Genomic DNA, 18,157 nt, shown 5'->3' with positions numbered 1-18,157 from the left:
GTGTACAGTTTAACATATTAAAATTATGTTTGACTTTTTTTTTCTAATATTTAAAATTATCAATGTCGATCGTGGACCAAAAAACCGAACCACTACGCTGATATCAAATGTGCTTACTTAATATTTGTAGGTCATAACTAACCTTAGGTTTTGAAATTTGGCTTATTTTACTTTGACTTGTAAAAGACGTAGTCAGTTTTTTTTTTTTTTAAATCTGTAAACAACGATCAATATTTTAAGCAGAGAAGATATCTGTACGAAACTTTTTTCAAATTATATGTAAATAAAGTTTTGAAATGGAGTGAGTGAACCGTCATCATATTATATCTTTCTTTAGTTGTAAAATTAATTTTAATTATGTATGAGGAAACTTTGTAATTTTAAGGGAGTTTTCTTCTGGCTACAGCCAATTCTTTGAGTAGTCACATGTACTAGATACAGGAGTCACATATTTTTCCGGTACAACGCTAAATTCAAATCAAAAAGCTTCTTGTCCTTCCCTTTATGGAATGTTTAAAAGTTGTAAATTTTGTAATACAATTTTATGATGTGTTTATTTTTGGAATCCCTAAATTTTTCAAATTCTTTAGCAAGACAAATTTCAGTAACGAGTTTTGCCGCACATGTTTAAATTTAAAATTGGCGGGCAAATCAAAAAAAAAACCGATAGCTATAGCAACATGTGTAAGCTGATATCGAATTCCAAAAAACATCGTAAAATTGGCCTTTGATTTTGCTCCTCTGGTAACACTGTAAAACATAGCTCCACCTATCGATACATCGATAAGCCCACCTATCGAAACACAGCTGCTTGTGAATGAAAAAAGCGTAAAATCGTAAAACGGCAAGAGAATTCGCGAAAGGCCATTGCCGTCACCCCCTGAAAAAAACAAGGAAAGGAACCGCGGATCGAGCCAGCGAGAGAGCAGCAAGGTGGCCAGTTGGCCCAAGAAGATCCTGCAAGGACAATAAACAGTCGCTCGTCCTTTCCACCGGCACACAATGGAGCTGTAGTGTGTGCGTGTGTGTGTGTGTGTGCGCGAGAGTGCGGGCGTATGTGTGCGTGGTTGTACTAGTGGGCGAGTGCGTGTAGTAGTAGTACGAACGAGTGTGCAAGGCGACGGGGAAAACAAAAAGAAATCTAGTTTTTGGCCAAAACTTCAGCTGGAACCCACAAGTCGAGATGGATGCGTAGATGTGAGGGCAATTGCTGATGCGCTAGCACCTCTTTGCGGCGTTGGAGGCAGTGCAGCCACCCCGAGCAGTCCGGTCACATCCTGAGCCCGAGCCCGAGTCCGATTTCGATCCCGATCTCGATCCCGATTTCGTGATGCTGTTGGCTGCAGCCGGTCTGCCGGCCTACGACGCCGGAAAGCTGGCCAGCAATGCCGGATCCAGCTCCAGCGGTGTGGGCACTCCCACGACAGCGTCCGTCTCCCGTCCGAGTGCAGCAAGTGCACTGATGAAGACCCTGTCCGTGCGCCTGCATCGCGGCACCGAGTTCATCAAGGACACGGTTCAGAAGGCCCTGGTCATGTCAGCACCCACGCCCGTGGCTCCAGTCCCAGTTGCAGCGCCCAAGCTACCCGAGCACAGTCTCAAGCGCAAGCTAAGCGGCACTGGCGGACTAATGGGCTCCTCCACCAGCTCGAGGAGCCATCACTATGTCCTGGCCAGCCAGGTGCCAACGGCATCGATTCTCCCACTGGCCAGCCAGGTGCCCACAGCCGCCTTCCTGCGCACCTACACGGTGGCTCCCACTGCCCTGCATCGATCAGCAGCAGCCCGGAAGCGCAATCCCAGCACCGACAGCCTCCTCATGGACCTCTGCCTCTTCAAGCCCATCCGGCCCATGCCCATAACGCCAATTAAAATGTGAGTGATATATATTTGATATATATTTGACATATATATTTGATAAATAGTTGATACACTTTATAAAATTCCATTTTCTGGGAGCCCAAAAGAAGGTCTCACTAGCTTCATTGGTTAAAGTGCGAATCAATATTTTAACTAGATTGAAATTCTTTAAAAATGTTTTCATAATTTAAATAGTGATTGAAGTAATGGTAGTAGAAGTAGGAGCATTTGAGATCCTTAATTGTAAGTTCGACCTTTTAAGAGTGTAACACAATAGCTTATATCTTTTTCTAATTGAAAACTTACAAAAATACATTTTAAAGACTAATGTTAAATAGTAGCACAACCTTTAGAAGCGCCTTGTTTATATGTATTATTGATTAAAATGGAACATAACAATATCACATATCATATATTTTAAAACTTAAATACTATTTGCTATAAAAAACCTTTAGTTATTTATTTAGTTGACTCTATTTATCAGTTAAAAGAAGCGATCAGCAAAAACGATTAGTGCTTAAGAAACAAGAACTTTGAAAACAAAGTTTGTTTAATTTAGTGTTCTTATAGATGAAAGCAAAACGTTTTCATTTTCGAGATAACCGAGTTAGTGTTATGTATACATACGAAACTGAAAACCAAAACTCGCCTGCAAGTATAAAATTGTTTATCAGAAATAAACAAATAAATCGACTGCTTGCGAAAACATATCACTCACATAATCTATCTATTTGACAGCCACAAGTTCCGCGGCTTTGAACTGAAGAAACCAAAATTTGTTCCCGCTGCAAATCCGGATAGCGATGAAGACGAGGACGACGACGAAGATGAGTCTGTCCGCAAACCAAAGCTCAGGTGAGTGGCTTATTAAACGATTAAAAAAAAAAAAAGAAAACCCCGTCTAAGGAATGCCTTTTTTTCCCATTAGCAACTTGACATTGCCAACAGTTGAAGGGTCGGCGTTCGTGCCGATGCCGTATATAGAAACCACCAACACCGCCATCACCGCAACCACCACCACCACCACCACTAACAGCAGGAGCAGATCCCGCTCCCACAACACACACACCTCAGGCTCTGTCCAGGCCATTACCAACCCGAAGCCAAAGCGTCGACGTCGCGCTCCCATGCTGACGGCCAAAAGACGACGCAAGGCGCCAGGTACGGAATCCACCTCTTTAGCGGACGGCGGAACTCAAGTCAAGCCGCCGGCCAAGCGCAAAACAACGGAATCAGGTGGTGTCGGAACCAAGCGCTGTCGTGGTGCATCGATCATGGAGCATCCCACACCAACGGATCCGATCAAATCCCCCGCTGCGATTAAAGCTCCAGCCAAGCGCAAGGCATCCTCCAGGAGTGAGGTTGCCAAACGCAGTCGTGGAGCTTCTGTGGTAGATGCCACTCCACTCACAACAACAACAACAACCACCTCTCCTGCTGATGCAGCAGTAGCAGCCAGGAGAAGCGCAACCAAACGCAAGGCAGCCACTGAAAGGGGAGCCGCCAAACGTAGTCGTGGATCAGCAGGCTTGGCAGCGCGTCCCTCACCGCCGATGACACGTCAGCGGGCCCGTCAGCAGATCTCCGCCAGCAACTAAGCTCCAGGGAACGATGCTTGGATGCTCGCTCATTGGAACGTAAGCCGATATGGCAGAATCAAGAAAACACAAAAATCAACAATAGAAAAGAGTTGCTTGCATAGGAGACTCGTTCTAAGTTCTAAGTCTTTTGGTTCTAGTTACTGTTTATGTGTACGTGTTGCGTCTTTCCTTTTTATGTAAGTTGACATGTTAGATAAGCCAGTAACCGTGTAAAGTACACGTTGTTTAGCTCGTTTTGTTTCGTTTCGTTTCGATTTGTGCAATCTAAAATTGTCCGATATAGCTTGAGTTTTCGAGTATAAAATGCCAACTTTACATATTTTTGTTTTGGGTAAATGTTTTACAGAATTCTGGCTTGGTCTTCAAGACTGATATAACAAAAAGCATCCGCTACGAATAATATATGATACAAAATGATATATTCAAAATGAAAGATTATGTTTAGCCCTCATACAAGCAATCATTATGCAGAAAGTATTAATTGTAAAAAGAAAAGTGTAAATTTTAAGTCATTCCTGATATTTAAACTGAAACTATCATATTTTATGTTTAATTTGTATGTGTTTCATTGCGATGGATGTACAAACATGGTTCAAAGTTTTTGGTTCGGTTTAGTTTATGTGGCCCGCCTTTGAGGCAGGCTATTAAGTATGTATGGAAAGAACAGGATGAGAGAGAGAGAGAGATAGCGCCACAACTACAATTAATTTTCCTACTTTAATTAAGTTTGTTAGAATTTATAGCTTAGAAACAAAGTAAACAATTCATTCATACAAGTATAAATATATATTATATATGTAATACTACCTTTATCTAAACTTACGATCTATCTGTAAGAACAGCAATGATATAAAAAATATATAGAAATCTATATAAAAAAAAACATGCCGGTCAAATCAACTGTGTGTTGTGATATGAACTAATTTATAAAACCAAGCGAAAGACAAGCGAAGCCCCATTTAAATTACTTGCTTGACCCAGACAACACCGAAAAACTCAAAACTCAGTTTATACCAATCTTCGATATCATTAAGAAGTAGAAGTTTGAAAATAAATAACGAAATTTCAAATTTGCGGAACAAAAAAATGTTTAAAATTAGCCCTAAGCTAAAGACAATTTCAAGCGATTCCAAAAAAAACGAAAGCAAAATTACTTAAACACACAGCGAGTTGTATGCGTCAATAAAAAATAACTACAAATAAAACTTAACATTTGGTAATTTATTGTAGGATGTACTTTAAACTCTTCATTTGAAACATGTTTTATATGTAACAGATTGAGGTTTTTAAAGAGTTTTTTTAAAGAGTTTGTTTAGTCAAATGAACTATTAAAAACACCTCTACATATTTTTTTTATTTGTAGATTTTTAACAGCTTCAGTTTCTTCCTCTAATTCATTCCATCGTTTCCATTTTGGTGGGCATGACGTTCCACAGGTCCTGTAACTTGTACCCATCCCTTATTTGCTCCATGGCGAAACCCAACTCCTTGCAGTAAACCGGAAGCCGCTCTTCCTGCCCAGAACTGGATCCACTTGCCATCTTGCCCAAACAGCCTTCGGCAAGGTAGCTGTTCAGTTTGGTGTTGATCTCGCGCTCCTGCCGCTCGTCCAGCTCCTCAAAGTTGTCGACCTTGAACTGGGAGGCCTGGGCGGCCTCCTCGGCGGCCTCCGCCAGTCGCTGCCGCGCATCCTGGGCATTGTATTGGATACCGAAGTTCGGCTGCTCGCCAAAGATTGTGTGCAGCGAGCAGAGCTCCTTGAACAGCTCGTTCAGACGCTCGGCGGGATCGACGCGAAAGCCGAGCACATATCCACCTCCCGTCTCCGCCGTTTGGATGACCAAGGCTGGCCCGTATTTGGACTCACGGACGCGAAGCTGTAAGCAGAAGATTTATAATCTTTAAGATTCCTGGACGGAAACAAACCAAAGGACTTCATAATTTGAGTACAATAAGTTTCAACGGCTTACACATTTTCTAACCATAAGTGAACAAATAATCACGATGAGTTTTTGTTTTAAAAATAAAGCTTTTTTTTTGGTTATAACAAATAAAAAACATTGACATTTTAAAGCAAAATACACATTTTTTTCTTTCAAGTGCTGCCAAAAAATTAAATAAAAAAAAATGAAAAAAATATCAATAGTTTTGAAAAAAATTTTTTAAAGGATTCTTAAATTAATATTTATATATATACAACAAAAAATTAAACATCTTTGTCCTCACTTAAAAATAAACAAACAATTGACGAACAAAGCTTTGTTTTGCCTTAAAATCCAAATATAAAAAAAATTCGCAAAGCAGTAAAAATTAAAATTGTACCTTAAATCTACATATGTACTTATATTTTCCTGATCGGTATTAGCAGTATGTTGGTCTGTCCGTTCTAAAGCTTTCCAAATTAAATTTTCTCTAAGTAATTGAAAAACAAAATAAGTTTTTAAACAACAAAATTGGAATAAAGTACCCTAAAGTCATGTTATCTAAACCAACTTTTTAAACTTAAAAAAAAAAATTCCGCAAAGCAGTAAAATATAAATTTGTAACCCTCTGTCTGATTGTCCGTTCTAAAGCTATCCTAATTAAATTTTCTCTAAGATATTCAAAAATATAATAAGTTTTTAAACAAAAAAATAAATTAACTATTAAGTAATGTTATTTAAGCCAACCTCTTTTAAGCAGTTAAATATAAATTTGTACCCTAAACCTATGTACTTATATATTCCATATTAGTATCATCCTATCCTATTTAAATTCTCTCTAAGATATTCAAAAATAAAATAAGTTTCTAAACAAAAAAATTGCAATAAAGTAACCCTTAAGTAATGTTATTTAAGCCAACCTTTTTTAAGTACAGAAATTTTTTGAATTGCTTACACTTTCGATTTGTAGATAGGGCAAACTGATGTTGAAAGTCTCGTTGGCATCGGCAAACCACACCAGTCGAATGTTGGACACCACAAAGCTGCCGAGGTTGCCCTGGTCGCTGGACAAGTTCCAGACTCCCGGCACCTGGCTGTAGACCTGTTCATCTGGCAGGATAACCAGTTGACCCGACTGAACGATGGCTCCGCGCAGCTTCAGGTCGCGATAGAGATAAGTACGTTGATACAAACTGAAATAATAATCAGACATTTAGTAGATTTTAGTAGAACAATACTGCTGCCGACTCCCTCACTGATAGACATCAAAGACGCTGGCGAAGATGGGCTGATCCCGGCGTGAAGTCTCACCGGACACATCGGTGAATAGGAACTCGAAGCGGGTCTCGTTACAAATGGCCAGGATGTAGAGTGCTTGGCTAGCTATCCTGGCCTTGGCCTGAACAATTCGAGTGTTGGTGTTGCATATCCGGGCATATCCGATGGCTAAAAAGGCAATGGGCACATTAAGTTGGGCATGGAGTGGTAACCAAGCACCTACACAGATTATACTTCTTGTGGACCAGCGAATGCCAAATGATCCGCAGATTGGTGACCATCAGACGACCCGTGTCCCCCGGATTTCCCTTACTGTCTTCGATGTGGTAAATGTAATCCAGCACTCGTTCTCCGCTGCGTAGGTTTTTGTGCCTGAAATAGGAAATAAAAATAATTTATATATATATATATCCGGTGGATATTGATAACTGCTATAAGATACCCATTTACATACAATTGTGGCACATCGAACTTGACATCCTTGTCCTCCCAGAGCAGTTGCAGCTGTGGCTGCTGGTTTCCCTCAATCGGAGCCAGCGACTTGAACATTTTTCTTCAAAACTTACCTCAGTTGTGGCTTTGATTCCATTTGTACAAATTTATAGGTTGCCAGGCAACCTCAAGTTCATGCTATTAACCTAAACAACAAGTTCAAGCATTTTTTTTGCACTTCAAAAGTCTTTTAATTAAATTTAGGTAATAATAACAAGTAATTCCACAATCTTTTTCAATTTATTCAAAATTTTTAATTGAATTTAAGAGGTTTTTGTTTTATTTTTCGAAACCTTTTAATTTAAACAAGGCTTAGTGCTGAAAATAGCAAGGCATTTTTTTGGTTGAACACTTTCAGTGCTCAAAACTGGCGGATTATTCGATTCGATTCCAATATCGATAATGAATGCTTAGAGCGCGCAATTTCTTTTTAAAAGATTTAACAAAGCAGTGCCAACCAAAAAATATGTAGCAGTACAAAAATATACAAAGGATATTTTATAATAATTAAATTCTAGCTGTTCATGCACATGCCATTTAAACGATTTTTGAAAAAATCAATGATTAATTTTATATTAACACAAATCCGTGGTTTTATATACACCGCTGGACAAAATCAATTGTGTTTTCACTTAGTACTTAAATAATTGAAAGAAAACATACAATTTGAAAAATAAGTAAAGCAACTGCTTTTGTTTTATGGTTCAGAAAGTTCCAATGCTCCAATTAAAAAACGATTTGAAATTTCAATTTTTGTGATTTTTGTTGTACAAGCGTACGTATATTTTACTAAAGTATCGAATTTTAAGTATTAAAGTTATGCTCTCCTTATCGTAGTACAAAAAGTTGCAGCTGATGCGTCAATGCTCAGACTATACGTATTATTATCGCACCTTCGTCAAAGAAGGGAATTGAGCTCTAGTTTATAAGTAAGGTAGCAAGGCTAACTGTTGGAAATGTTTCTCGTTTTTCCCTTCGTGTGAATATTGCAAATCGTAGGTGAGAAGGCACCACACCTTCATCGAATACCGAAACGGCGGAAGTGAACAAAACTAGATTGTATTTACACAAATTGATCTGGAGATCAGGCTCACATGATGATCTGGGGCTCTGGAACACTGGCTGCAATGCTCTTGTGGGGCAGAACTTGGCCACCATTCACGTACAGCTCATCCTTGACTATCACATCCTCGCCCAGCACCGTGATGCCTTCGATGCGAACCCAACGACCCACCGTCGACCGCCAGCCGACGATGCAGGAGTCCAGCCACGAGTGTGAGCGTACAATGGCTCCTTTTAGGATGGTCGAACGCTTGATACACACCCCATCCTCGATGACCACGTCTGGGCCGATGGTTACATTGGGTCCTATGCGACAGCCCTCGCCAATCTTGGCCGTGGCATCCACCAGCACGTTGCCCACGACTCCAGGTCCTGTGTACAGCTTGGGTGATTGCTTCTGGCGCAGCGAGCTCAGATAAAGGCACATGCCTGTAAGAAGAATATACAAATTTAAGAAGCCTTCAATTATTTTTAAACACTAAAAGAACAGTTAAGAAACTGCTATAGTAGAAAAGAAACTGGCCAAAGTCTACAAGGCAAATTTAAACTATTTAGCTTTACAAATTCCCAACGTTACTGTGTTCAACAGAGAAAAATTTTAAGAAAACAGACTTTTTGTTATAACTTTTCCATAGAGACAAAAAATATTGAGACTGTGGTTCCTAAATCAAGAATAAATGTATATTAACATTTTTTGCTTTGTTAAATATATATATGTATATCTAATTGGCTTGGTTACTATTCGTTATTTTTTAAGTAATTAAAAACAAACTTAAGCCAATAGGCTTACATAAAAATTTGAGAAAAAGTGAAAATAAAATTTAGATTAAAAAAGAAACACATCTATGAGAAATATAAGCTTTTACATATGTAACTAAACAACTTATTAATTTAAAAGCTACAATGAATACATCCCAATGATTTACCTAACCGCTGCTCTTAACTGGTCTATATTTTTTGTTTCCCTATTAACGTTGATCACCGTAGTTCTTAAAAATGAGTATGTAATGATGTTCATATTTTGTAATTAATATAAGATTTCACTGAACATAAGTTGCTTATTCTAGTAACAGTAGGTTATAAAAAAAATTCATAAACTTTCAATTTCTTTCTACTCAATAAAACATTAAAAACAAAATTTTCAAACTGAAATGGGGATAGCCCCTGAAATGATTTAAAAAATGTAACCTTATTTAGTTGATAAGTCGTTAACAGAATTTTGTGAAACTAGGTAGCGAATTTCTTTCCGCATAAACCGGAAAAAAAAACAATTCCCTCACCTATTTGGGCTTCACCCACTATCAGCCTAATGGGTTTCACTTCAGTTAAACAGAAATCGCTCTATCAAACATTTACCCGCAGTTCCAGGAACCTCAAAAATAGATAAAGCAAAAAGCCGGGCGGGCAACAAAAAAAAAAAACACAATTAAAGACGACATTTCGTAGCGATAAGACCAATTAGGCAATCAAGATTGAGGCGAAAGAGAGTGATTCAGTCAGGCGTACCGGTTAGAAAGTCTTTGGGCTGACCGATGTCCATCCAGAATCCAGTTAAATCCATGGCATACAACTCCTGTTGCTGGGCCATTGCCGGAAATACTTCTTTCTCAATTGATGTGGGTTTCACTTCGATACGGTCGAGGACGGAGGGATTGAAGATGTAGATTCCGGCATTGATCTTGTTGCTAACGAACTCCTGCGGCTTCTCAATGAAGTTCTTGATGCAGCCGCTCTCGTCGTACAGCACAACGCCGTATTTTGAGGGTTCTTCGACCTTCGTGACCACAATGGTTCCTTCTTTTCCGTGATTGCGATGAAATTGCACTAGCTGCTTGAACGGAAAATCGCAAATCACATCCGAGTTGAGCACGAAAAACGGTTCCGAACTGGCTGTTAGAATGGTTTTTGCCAGAGCCAAGGGTCCAGCTGTTCCCAGGGGTTCGGTTTCATGCGAGAAGATCAGTTCCACGCCCAGTTTATCAGCCTCCACTTTCAGTTCTTTTTCCATTTGCTCAGCGCGATAGCTGACGGCTAAAATGACCTGTATGTGAAAGGAATGCAATTATTTATATGTCGAATCGAATCTAAAAGTTTTGTGGCCAAAAAGGATAATTATTCATATACTTCCTCAGGGGTTTACACACCCCTCAATGAGGAAAATGCACACTCACCTGGCGACATCCCGCATCCACGAGTGCCTCCAGTTGGTGGAGCAGGATCGGCTTATTGGCGAACTCCACCAGGGGCTTTGGTGTGCTGAGGGTCAGAGGTCGCAGCCTGGTGCCATAACCCCCAACCAGAATCAACGCCCTTGTCCCGTTGCCCACAGACGGATTGCCACACATCTTTGCTCCGTTTCTGTTCTGTTCTTCTATCGCCCGCAATCAAGCGACACGTCAGACCTCAAAGTTCTCGCGACTTTCTCCGCGCACAGAAGTTCCGATTCCGATTCCGCAGAGCAACAACTGCAATTGACGAGCTCGAGTGAGTATCTCAGTTTGACTTTTATTTAGTTTATTGTTTACTCACCTTGTTGCGCTATCGTTTTTTCTTTTTGTTGTTGTTGTTGTTGTTTTTGGGCTCGTCGCTTTTGGTGATAAGAAGTTGGGTGCCGCTGATGCTTGCTTCTATTTGGTTACTTCTATAGGAGAATTGGGTAAGAGTGACAATGCGTTTTTTATTTTAATAACCTTTTTTTCTTTTAATTCTAATTAGAATTTCTGTCTTTAAACTTTTATTATCATTTGTGTTTGGACGAAACGTTAGAGGTGGAGATACACCGGTGCCAACACCGATATCTTATCGATGTTTTTAAAACCTCGGTTACATCGATGTTTTTAAAACATCGGTTACATCGATATTTAGCGGTTTTCCACCTCTACAAAAGATTTAGTCGATTGAAACGACTCTCGCTCTCTCCTCTCTCATTAATTCCCTAACAGAAATGTTACGAAAGCGTCGATTTAAAATTTCTGTTGGGAAAACAACGATTTAACATTACCGTAACAAAAGCGATAGTCGCACAAGACTATGATCCACTGTTGTGGAGAAGTTACTTTTTTAAGCAAGAACAAGCATACAAATAAATAAAAAATAAAACTGTTAAAAAAATCGATGACCAAAAACATCGATGTCTGAAAACATGGAAACACTGACGCTAGCGTGCCAATCGTAGGATTCCACTGGACCCACATAGGGAGTAAACTGAACCATTTTGTATCTTCTGTTAATAGTCAACTCCTGGTAATAACGTCTTTCCACACAGTCCATCCGTGGGAGACTTCAATTCCCAATTATACGCAAAAGTTTGAATTCGAATTTCACCGTTTTCCGATTGCTCAAAAAAAAATACTATAATGTGAATAGGCTAACGCGTTATCAACTAACGTTGCAAGCCGCGGTCACACTGGTGCGCATTGTTGTTCCGTCGCGTGTGAAAACTGCTGAGTGTAAAAAAACTGTGCAAATTGAGAGAAAACTACTGCAATTAGTTTAAAGGTAAGTGCGATTGCGGTGAACGCCATCGGGATTGAAGGGCATTTACATAAAGCGAGCACAGTGCGTAGCGACAAGCGATTTACCAACAGATTTTTTTTTTGGGGCTCCCAGTTCAGACCAGATACACATACACGCACTCACACACGCATACGTTTCAAATAGGCAGCAGCGAGACGGAAAACAAAATGTCGACCATTTGCCTTTTCCTACATTACTTTTTCTGACCGTTGTCTAAAAGATTTGTGCTTATTAAAGGCTCAGCAAAGCGTGATTAAAAAGTGTTTGTGCCTCCAAGAAGATCCTAATTGAAGGGCAACTGTGTTTGAGTGCACTTTCTGTGTGGACAATCTGGTAATATTGATTTTTACAATGGCTGCCGAGGAGTCACATCCATTTTCCTGGAAAATGTACAAGGAAAAGCTTATATATAAAGAGTACATAGATAGGTGGATGATCAAATTGAAGAGGGGTTCCAGGTTACGTAAAGAAATAAGTAAGACTATTATTTAACCCAAGCCAATGAGCTTTCGCTTTTTGTGTAGGGTATTTAATTATGTGCCTGCCTGCCTGCGTGTGTGTTTTATTCTACTTCGAATTGGTATTTCCATTTCTTTTGGACGAGGGGAAGGGGCGGGGAATGAGCGCATCTTGTTAAGTTTTTACTTTCTCTTTTATTTATGCTGCAAACTTCAGCGGGTGCTGCTCCATCCATTTGGAAGTGTGTGTGTGTGTGTGTGTCTGTGTGACAGAGATAGCATATCAATCACGTTTCTTATTCTCAGCATTTTTATTTTCTGTTTAATTTGTTGGCCTCTTGTCAGCGTTTTATTGTGCTTTTCTTCCCCCAACCCCGGCATTTGTTTTTATTTTCTATATAAATTTGTTCACGTTGCAATGATGTGAAGGTTTCTGCAAGTAACGCTACAAAACATCGTGTCATGAAAGCAAACTTCTAGATGAAAAAAAAGCTTTTGTGGTTTCGCTTATTTGTGAAATAGTCCGTGTTAATGTGACGTCATAGGTCAATTTTAAAGAAGAAAAAAAAAAACAGCTGTTGCCGAATGGGGGGTAGCCCCACCAATACAGCCAAAGTGCTGCCCTTTTGCTTCTTTCTATGAATTTATTCTTGTAATGCTTGTATTGCTTACAATCAAGGAATCGTGTTCATACATCGCCCACTCAGAACTGTTAATTAACAAAAGCGAAAAATGTTTGCCGTTTCCAATTGGCAATAAAAAATACAAGCGCTTATTTTTATTCCTTAATATAAAAAACAAATTGTTTTTATTTCACACAGAAATTATAAAAACATTGGAATGTCTTAAGAAGATGGAAGACCAAAAGTATCTCGTAGATCACGATCATGCATTCATTCACCTTAGGTTATTGCTATTATTTATGGGATTTTTGAATTCTTGCGATACTACATTTCTTATGTTCCAACACAAACTGCTTGCTATTCACACATGTACATATGTACATACATACGTGCATAAACGTTTACATTATCAATTGCAATTGAGCCTTTGATAACGCCCAGCTAACCTTGAAGGTTGATTGAACTAGTAAAGGGAAATATTTGACCCCCTAGACGGGCAGATAATTTGATTTCCGCCGCCGTGGCCCCCGCGACAACCCCCGCACCTGGAATTTCCCCTACACTTGGAGGGCATACAAATCCTGTCTGCCTTTTGATGACTTTGTGTACAAGGAGAACCACAACGTTTTTTTGTATCTGACGACGGCGTGCTTCATTTCGTTTAGCCTGCTCTTTGCTCACCGTTTCGCCCCAACAACAAAAATAAAAATAAATAAATAAAAAGAAGAGCCAAAACACAACTCGGAACTCGCTCTGCGCTTTGTTTGCTTGCCTCTTCTCCTTCTCACCTTCCTCCCTCTCCCTCTCTCTTTCTCTTTATTTCGCTGTGTGCATGTGCGATTGATGAGCGAGTGTGTAAGTTCGTTTGCTTTTCAGTGTGTGTGTGTATGTGTGTGCCTTTGTACATTGAACTCAAATTCGAGTCCGAGAAGAAAAAAAAAAAAGTGTAAGAGCAAGTCGAGAACGAGACCCTATCCCCAGATACTTATTAACCCCTCGAAGGGTCTAAAGTTTCTTCAATCAGGTTGGCTTACGGTTTTTTAAAAAGCCCTCAATCTAATTTAAAATTACTTAATGTTTGGTCAAAACCTTTCCTAATGTCCTTCTAAGTCGCTCATTTGCTATGAACTTCCATTCAATAGTTACGTGGTTGCCTATAATTACTACGATAAACAACCTTTTAAGCAAATTTATTTTAGTCTTCAAGGGTTAAATACAGTGGTAACAGTGATAAATCTGCACAGCCCAACATGTATTTGTATGTGTGTCGGCAAAACCTTACTCTGCAGGCAAGAAAGGGTCGTACCGACCGCTGGTTTACTATCACTTTAAATAAGTATAAGTAATCTTTTTCAAGATAAGAAACATCCTGGTTTTACGCCTACTTCAAATTTTTTGTATCTTGTATGTTATCTTATCTTGCTTATCTTAAAAGTAATTATATCTTAATAGGAAATTGACCAAAATTTCATATGTTCTGTTTTTGTAGTTTAAATTGTATGAGAAATCAAGTTTATTTTAAACTGAAGTATACCTCTGTAGCTACATAACTTAAATCTCCAGAGAATTGTAGTTTCTCAGTTATTGGAAGTATACCTCTGTAGCTAACTTTAAACTCCAGAGAATTGTAGTTTCTCAGTTATTGGTAGCCGTGTTTGATTTTTGTTTCCGTTTTGTTTTTTCCCCTTTTTATTTCGTGTTGATCCTCAGTTCTTTGCTGGCAAAATGAAGTTCCGTGCCCTGATGCAGGATTCGCTGTATATGCGAGAATTCCAGGCCATAGTGGCCACATTGGCCAAACTGGCAAGGGATTGCGTGATGATCCTGGGCTCTCGGCAGATGCACTTCATAGTGAACGAGGATCAGAGCTCCACGGCATCACCATTGGTGTGGGCGAGCATTGCAGCTGAGGAGTACTTTCCGGAGTATCGCATGGAGGCAGCCCGACCGGATCAGGAATATATAGTTTTGAGCATGTCTTCGGCGAGTCTCGGAAGAGCTTTGTCTGTGCTCCGAACTGGTGGCGTTAACAATTGCAAATTGAAGCTGCAGAGGATTCAGTTTCCTTGCATTTCGGTTATAGCCTCCGTGCTCTTGTCGACTTCTACAGAAGCCCGAGAAGTGGTACACGATGTTCCAGTGACCATAATTCCGGCCAGCGATTGGTCTGCTTATGTTGTGCCAAAAGTTCCAAACTCCCAATTGATTTTGAGTTTGCCAACATTAAGATTGCTGCGAAGTCTCATCGATAAACTTAAAAATGTATCGCCCAGCTTGGAATTTCAAGTCAACTTTGATGGCGAACTCAATGTCATTGCTACCTCTGAAATGTCCACCGTGACCAGTCGTTTCCAGAAACTACTGATCCGATCTCTGTCAGGTTCCCAGCAGGAGGCCTCTTGCTCGGTGGATTCACGAAAAGCCTCCGCCTTCTTTGGAGCTCTGCAAGTCGCCAACGATGAACTGACCATTGGGATCGATCGCGACCATTCCATCCATCTGCAGATCGATGTGCGACAGGATGTAGTATTGCATTCTATTTTGCCCGCTGTTTGTATTTAGTTTAAAATCGGATTTCAAAATGGCTTATTTCCTTATGTATTAGTGTAAAATAAATGTTTTTTGATACTGATCTATTTTCTATTTATCCCGATGCTGAGTTAATACGTTACATACAAATGTTATATCTGAAGCATTATGTGTTTTGGTAAATTCATTACCGTTACACAGTGGGCTACTTTAAGCATAGACTCTTGATGTTGATAAAAATATCGTTATCTCTAGGGAATCTACGATATTTTTTTTTTTTACCAATTTCGGGTGAATGTATATTTGATACACATACAATTTTTAATGAATTTGGTTGTATGAGTTTCCTGTTTCACCCCCGTAAAAGTGCATATAATTGAAGGGTCATAAACGCTAAAGCTGAAATTTTTTTTTTTTGTAAAAAAGAAAAAAGTCTAATATTCTTCTGAGACATATCAAACATGAAAATCTTTGTCTTTGGTTTAATTTAATAATAATAACATGAAAATCTTTAGGTCTTTGGTTTAATTTATTTTTTTTATTTATCTGTTAAGGCTATGAAAATCAATGTCAAAATCAAATGGATGAGAGATTGTTGATATGGCAATTTCATATCACCACTGAATGGTGGATGTTAAAGGTGACTCTTTGGTAGTTGGTTACTTCCATCGGTTAATGGATGTATCTCTGTGAAAATAGGGTATAACTTATCAGACGTGAATAATTGTTACGATATCTGGTGTTATCGGCAAACGAAAGTTGGGGCGGCTCTTCTTTTTTTTTTTTTTTTTGTCGTTTTCCGCCTGCCTGTCCCAAATTCGTCAGCAACCGTGGCCTCATTTCGCGTTCTCTCCGTTGCGAGTCCCTCTCGTTTACTCACTCAGCTGCATTGCCACTGCACTTGCATAAGCGTATGTGTATGTGTATGTGTGTGACCGAGAGAGCGAGCTGCATCCATGCATATTTATTGTTTGCTGCTGTTACTGGTTTTTTTTTTATTTATTTTGAAAACATCATGCACATGCCCACAATTTTAATTGACTTGCACTTACTGCCTTTGCTTTAGCTTGCTGCGAATAATACGCTGCCGACAGTTAAGGAGGTTATGTTATCTTCAAAGACATAAAAAAGACAATAGTTTGTTATTTAGTCAGAAAGTCTATTCGTATTAGAACTAACGGGGCACCAGACCCGTTCCATTTATCTTTTTAGTAATATTCAATACAATAAAAATAATAAGTCGGTTTAAAAAAAGTTTAAAGTTAAAAGCGTAATAAACGAATTTTGTTTAGATTTATCGTATGAAAATCTTTTAAACAGAATATAAATTTATGCTGGTTCATTGAAAATCTCCTTTTTTGCACTTTTACTGTTCAACTTAATTATATCTTTTATCTTCATTTTCAATAAACTTTGTTTGATTTTTATATCAATAATTTATGTTTAATTTATGAATTCAATATTTAGACAACTAAAAACCGAGAAGAACAAAGCATGTAAAGTCGGAAGGAAAACTGGTCTTTATCGTTTTTTTCTATTCGATTTGTTGGTTTTTCCTCATCGTTGTTTATACACACACACACAAACGTTTGGTTTGAGGAGGTCAGCTGAGTGCATTTGATACTGCGAGCGACCCTATTAGAAATTTCCTAAATAGTTACTCTCACGCATTTTCTCCGTGCTCACACGCGCGTGATCAGCTGATCGACGGGGGGAGAAGAAAACGGTAACACGGCCCATCACACAGGTACAAGGAACACGAGCGAGAGAGCAAGTGGCGAACGAGTGGAAGTGGGCAACCCCAAAAAGGAAAAGGCAGAGTCACACTCACTTGTTCCCCCTCAATTTAACATGGCCACTCGGCCATTTTGAGTGGAAGCAAATCAGGAATTTCAACTTATTTATATATTTTGTGTTTAAAATCAATTAGGCTAACACAATGACACACATGCAAGGTGTTAGACTCAACCAAAAACCTGTGAGAGAGAGCGGTTTGTTGACCTCATTCTCGAGGGTTGAGTGACCTGTTTTCGGGCGGATTGAGTGATTTGCGTTTCATAAATATTGGATGACATTATTTTGAATTATTTATGTGATTCAACTGCATTGGGGCAGTGTTAACCAAAATGTTTTCTAATGACTAATATTTTTGCTGCCCCCAAATCGCTTTGAGTGCAGTACCGTCAATATCGCAGTCACGCTCTTCCACTCGAGCAGCGCAACCCCACTCACGCGCTCTCTCAGTCGCCATTTTCCGCTGGTGTTTCTGCCGTTTCTGCTTCTGTATCATTCGTGAGTTGGATTTGAGTGCGTGCACAGCTGAAAAGTGAAATGCAAACGGCTGTATTTTTCTATATACTCGATGCGACTGGTACATGGTGTGTAGAATCCGAAAAGGTGCTGCCGTTTATATAATTCTGAGTATTATCACGCTGCGTTGGACTGAAATTAAAATTAAATGGGATTTCTCGGTGGACCAGAGCATGCAAATCGCTCAAATTGTGTATGCATTAAGTTTTTGCTCATCGCTTTGATTTTGTTATATTGTTGTACATACTGAGACTTATTTGTTCTCCTCCTCCTCTTCCTTCTTTTGTAAGCCTTTGTGTGTGTAAGTGTGTCCGTCGTCATGCGCTTGCCCTCGTTCGCTCTCTTTCGCGCACATACATCGCCCTGTGCTCCCTTTTGCGTTTTTTTTTTTAAATTTGTTTTTTTTTTGTTGTCTTTTTCTCAATTGTCAATTTATTTCAAAAGATTTTAATAAGAAACAACTCCCTAATTAATGCGAGTCAAGTACACCATATACAAAATCTTGT

The 18,157-nt window shown here is 39.3% G+C and overlaps 5 protein-coding genes across 14 annotated transcripts in view; 3 read left to right on the top strand and 2 right to left on the bottom strand.

Annotated features, from left to right (window-relative positions):
• Positions 1-796: 796 nt before the first annotated feature.
• LOC108141129 (flocculation protein FLO11) lies at positions 797-4,666 on the top strand. The gene is made up of 3 exons (XM_017264350.2): positions 797-1,875; positions 2,599-2,715; positions 2,789-4,666. Exons 1-3 carry the CDS (start codon positions 1,331-1,333, stop codon positions 3,456-3,458), a joined length of 1,332 nt encoding a protein of 443 aa, XP_017119839.1. The 5' UTR covers positions 797-1,330; the 3' UTR covers positions 3,459-4,666.
• A 96-nt stretch (positions 4,667-4,762) lies between these two features.
• Positions 4,763-7,812, bottom strand: LOC108141130 (Bardet-Biedl syndrome 5 protein homolog). 2 transcript variants are annotated; one of them, XM_017264351.2, is made up of 5 exons: positions 7,116-7,812; positions 6,885-7,033; positions 6,640-6,829; positions 6,339-6,576; positions 4,763-5,338 (listed from the first exon to the last, which is right to left on the bottom strand). In XM_017264351.2, exons 1-5 carry the CDS (start codon positions 7,208-7,210, stop codon positions 4,856-4,858), a joined length of 1,155 nt encoding a protein of 384 aa, XP_017119840.1. In that variant the 5' UTR covers positions 7,211-7,812; the 3' UTR covers positions 4,763-4,855. The 2 variants fall into 2 exon arrangements, with proteins under 2 accessions (XP_017119840.1, XP_017119841.1); XM_017264352.2 differs by having other exon boundaries at positions 7,228-7,812.
• A 91-nt stretch (positions 7,813-7,903) lies between these two features.
• LOC108141131 (mannose-1-phosphate guanyltransferase beta) lies at positions 7,904-11,005 on the bottom strand. The gene is made up of 4 exons (XM_017264353.2): positions 10,745-11,005; positions 10,387-10,680; positions 9,722-10,256; positions 7,904-8,644 (listed from the first exon to the last, which is right to left on the bottom strand). Exons 2-4 carry the CDS (start codon positions 10,558-10,560, stop codon positions 8,244-8,246), a joined length of 1,110 nt encoding a protein of 369 aa, XP_017119842.1. The 5' UTR covers positions 10,561-10,680; positions 10,745-11,005; the 3' UTR covers positions 7,904-8,243.
• Positions 11,006-11,609: 604 nt separating this feature from the next.
• LOC108141026 (E3 ubiquitin-protein ligase TRIP12) overlaps positions 11,610-18,157 on the top strand; it is a 32,598-nt gene continuing 26,050 nt past the window's right edge. For 7 of the 9 annotated variants that reach the window (XM_017264116.2, XM_017264115.2, XM_017264114.2 and 4 more), the window contains exon 1: positions 11,610-11,713. The gene's annotated coding sequence lies outside the window, so the exon portion shown is untranslated. Of the gene's footprint in view, positions 11,714-17,625; positions 17,739-18,157 lie in introns of those variants that run through there. The other 2 variants (XM_017264109.2, XM_017264108.2) reach the window with 2 other exon arrangements.
• LOC108141028 (checkpoint protein HUS1) lies at positions 11,624-15,444 on the top strand. Its single transcript, XM_017264117.1, has 2 exons — positions 11,624-11,713; positions 14,523-15,444. Exon 2 carries the CDS (start codon positions 14,538-14,540, stop codon positions 15,372-15,374), a length of 837 nt encoding a protein of 278 aa, XP_017119606.1. The 5' UTR covers positions 11,624-11,713; positions 14,523-14,537; the 3' UTR covers positions 15,375-15,444.

This window comes from Drosophila elegans, unplaced genomic scaffold, assembly GCF_018152505.1.
Source record: "Drosophila elegans isolate 14027-0461.03 unplaced genomic scaffold, ASM1815250v1 contig_476, whole genome shotgun sequence".
NCBI classification, from domain to species: domain Eukaryota; kingdom Metazoa; phylum Arthropoda; class Insecta; order Diptera; family Drosophilidae; genus Drosophila; species Drosophila elegans.
The sequence above is the reverse complement of the archived record's forward strand: the minus strand, read 5'-3'. Positions and strand labels throughout refer to the sequence as shown.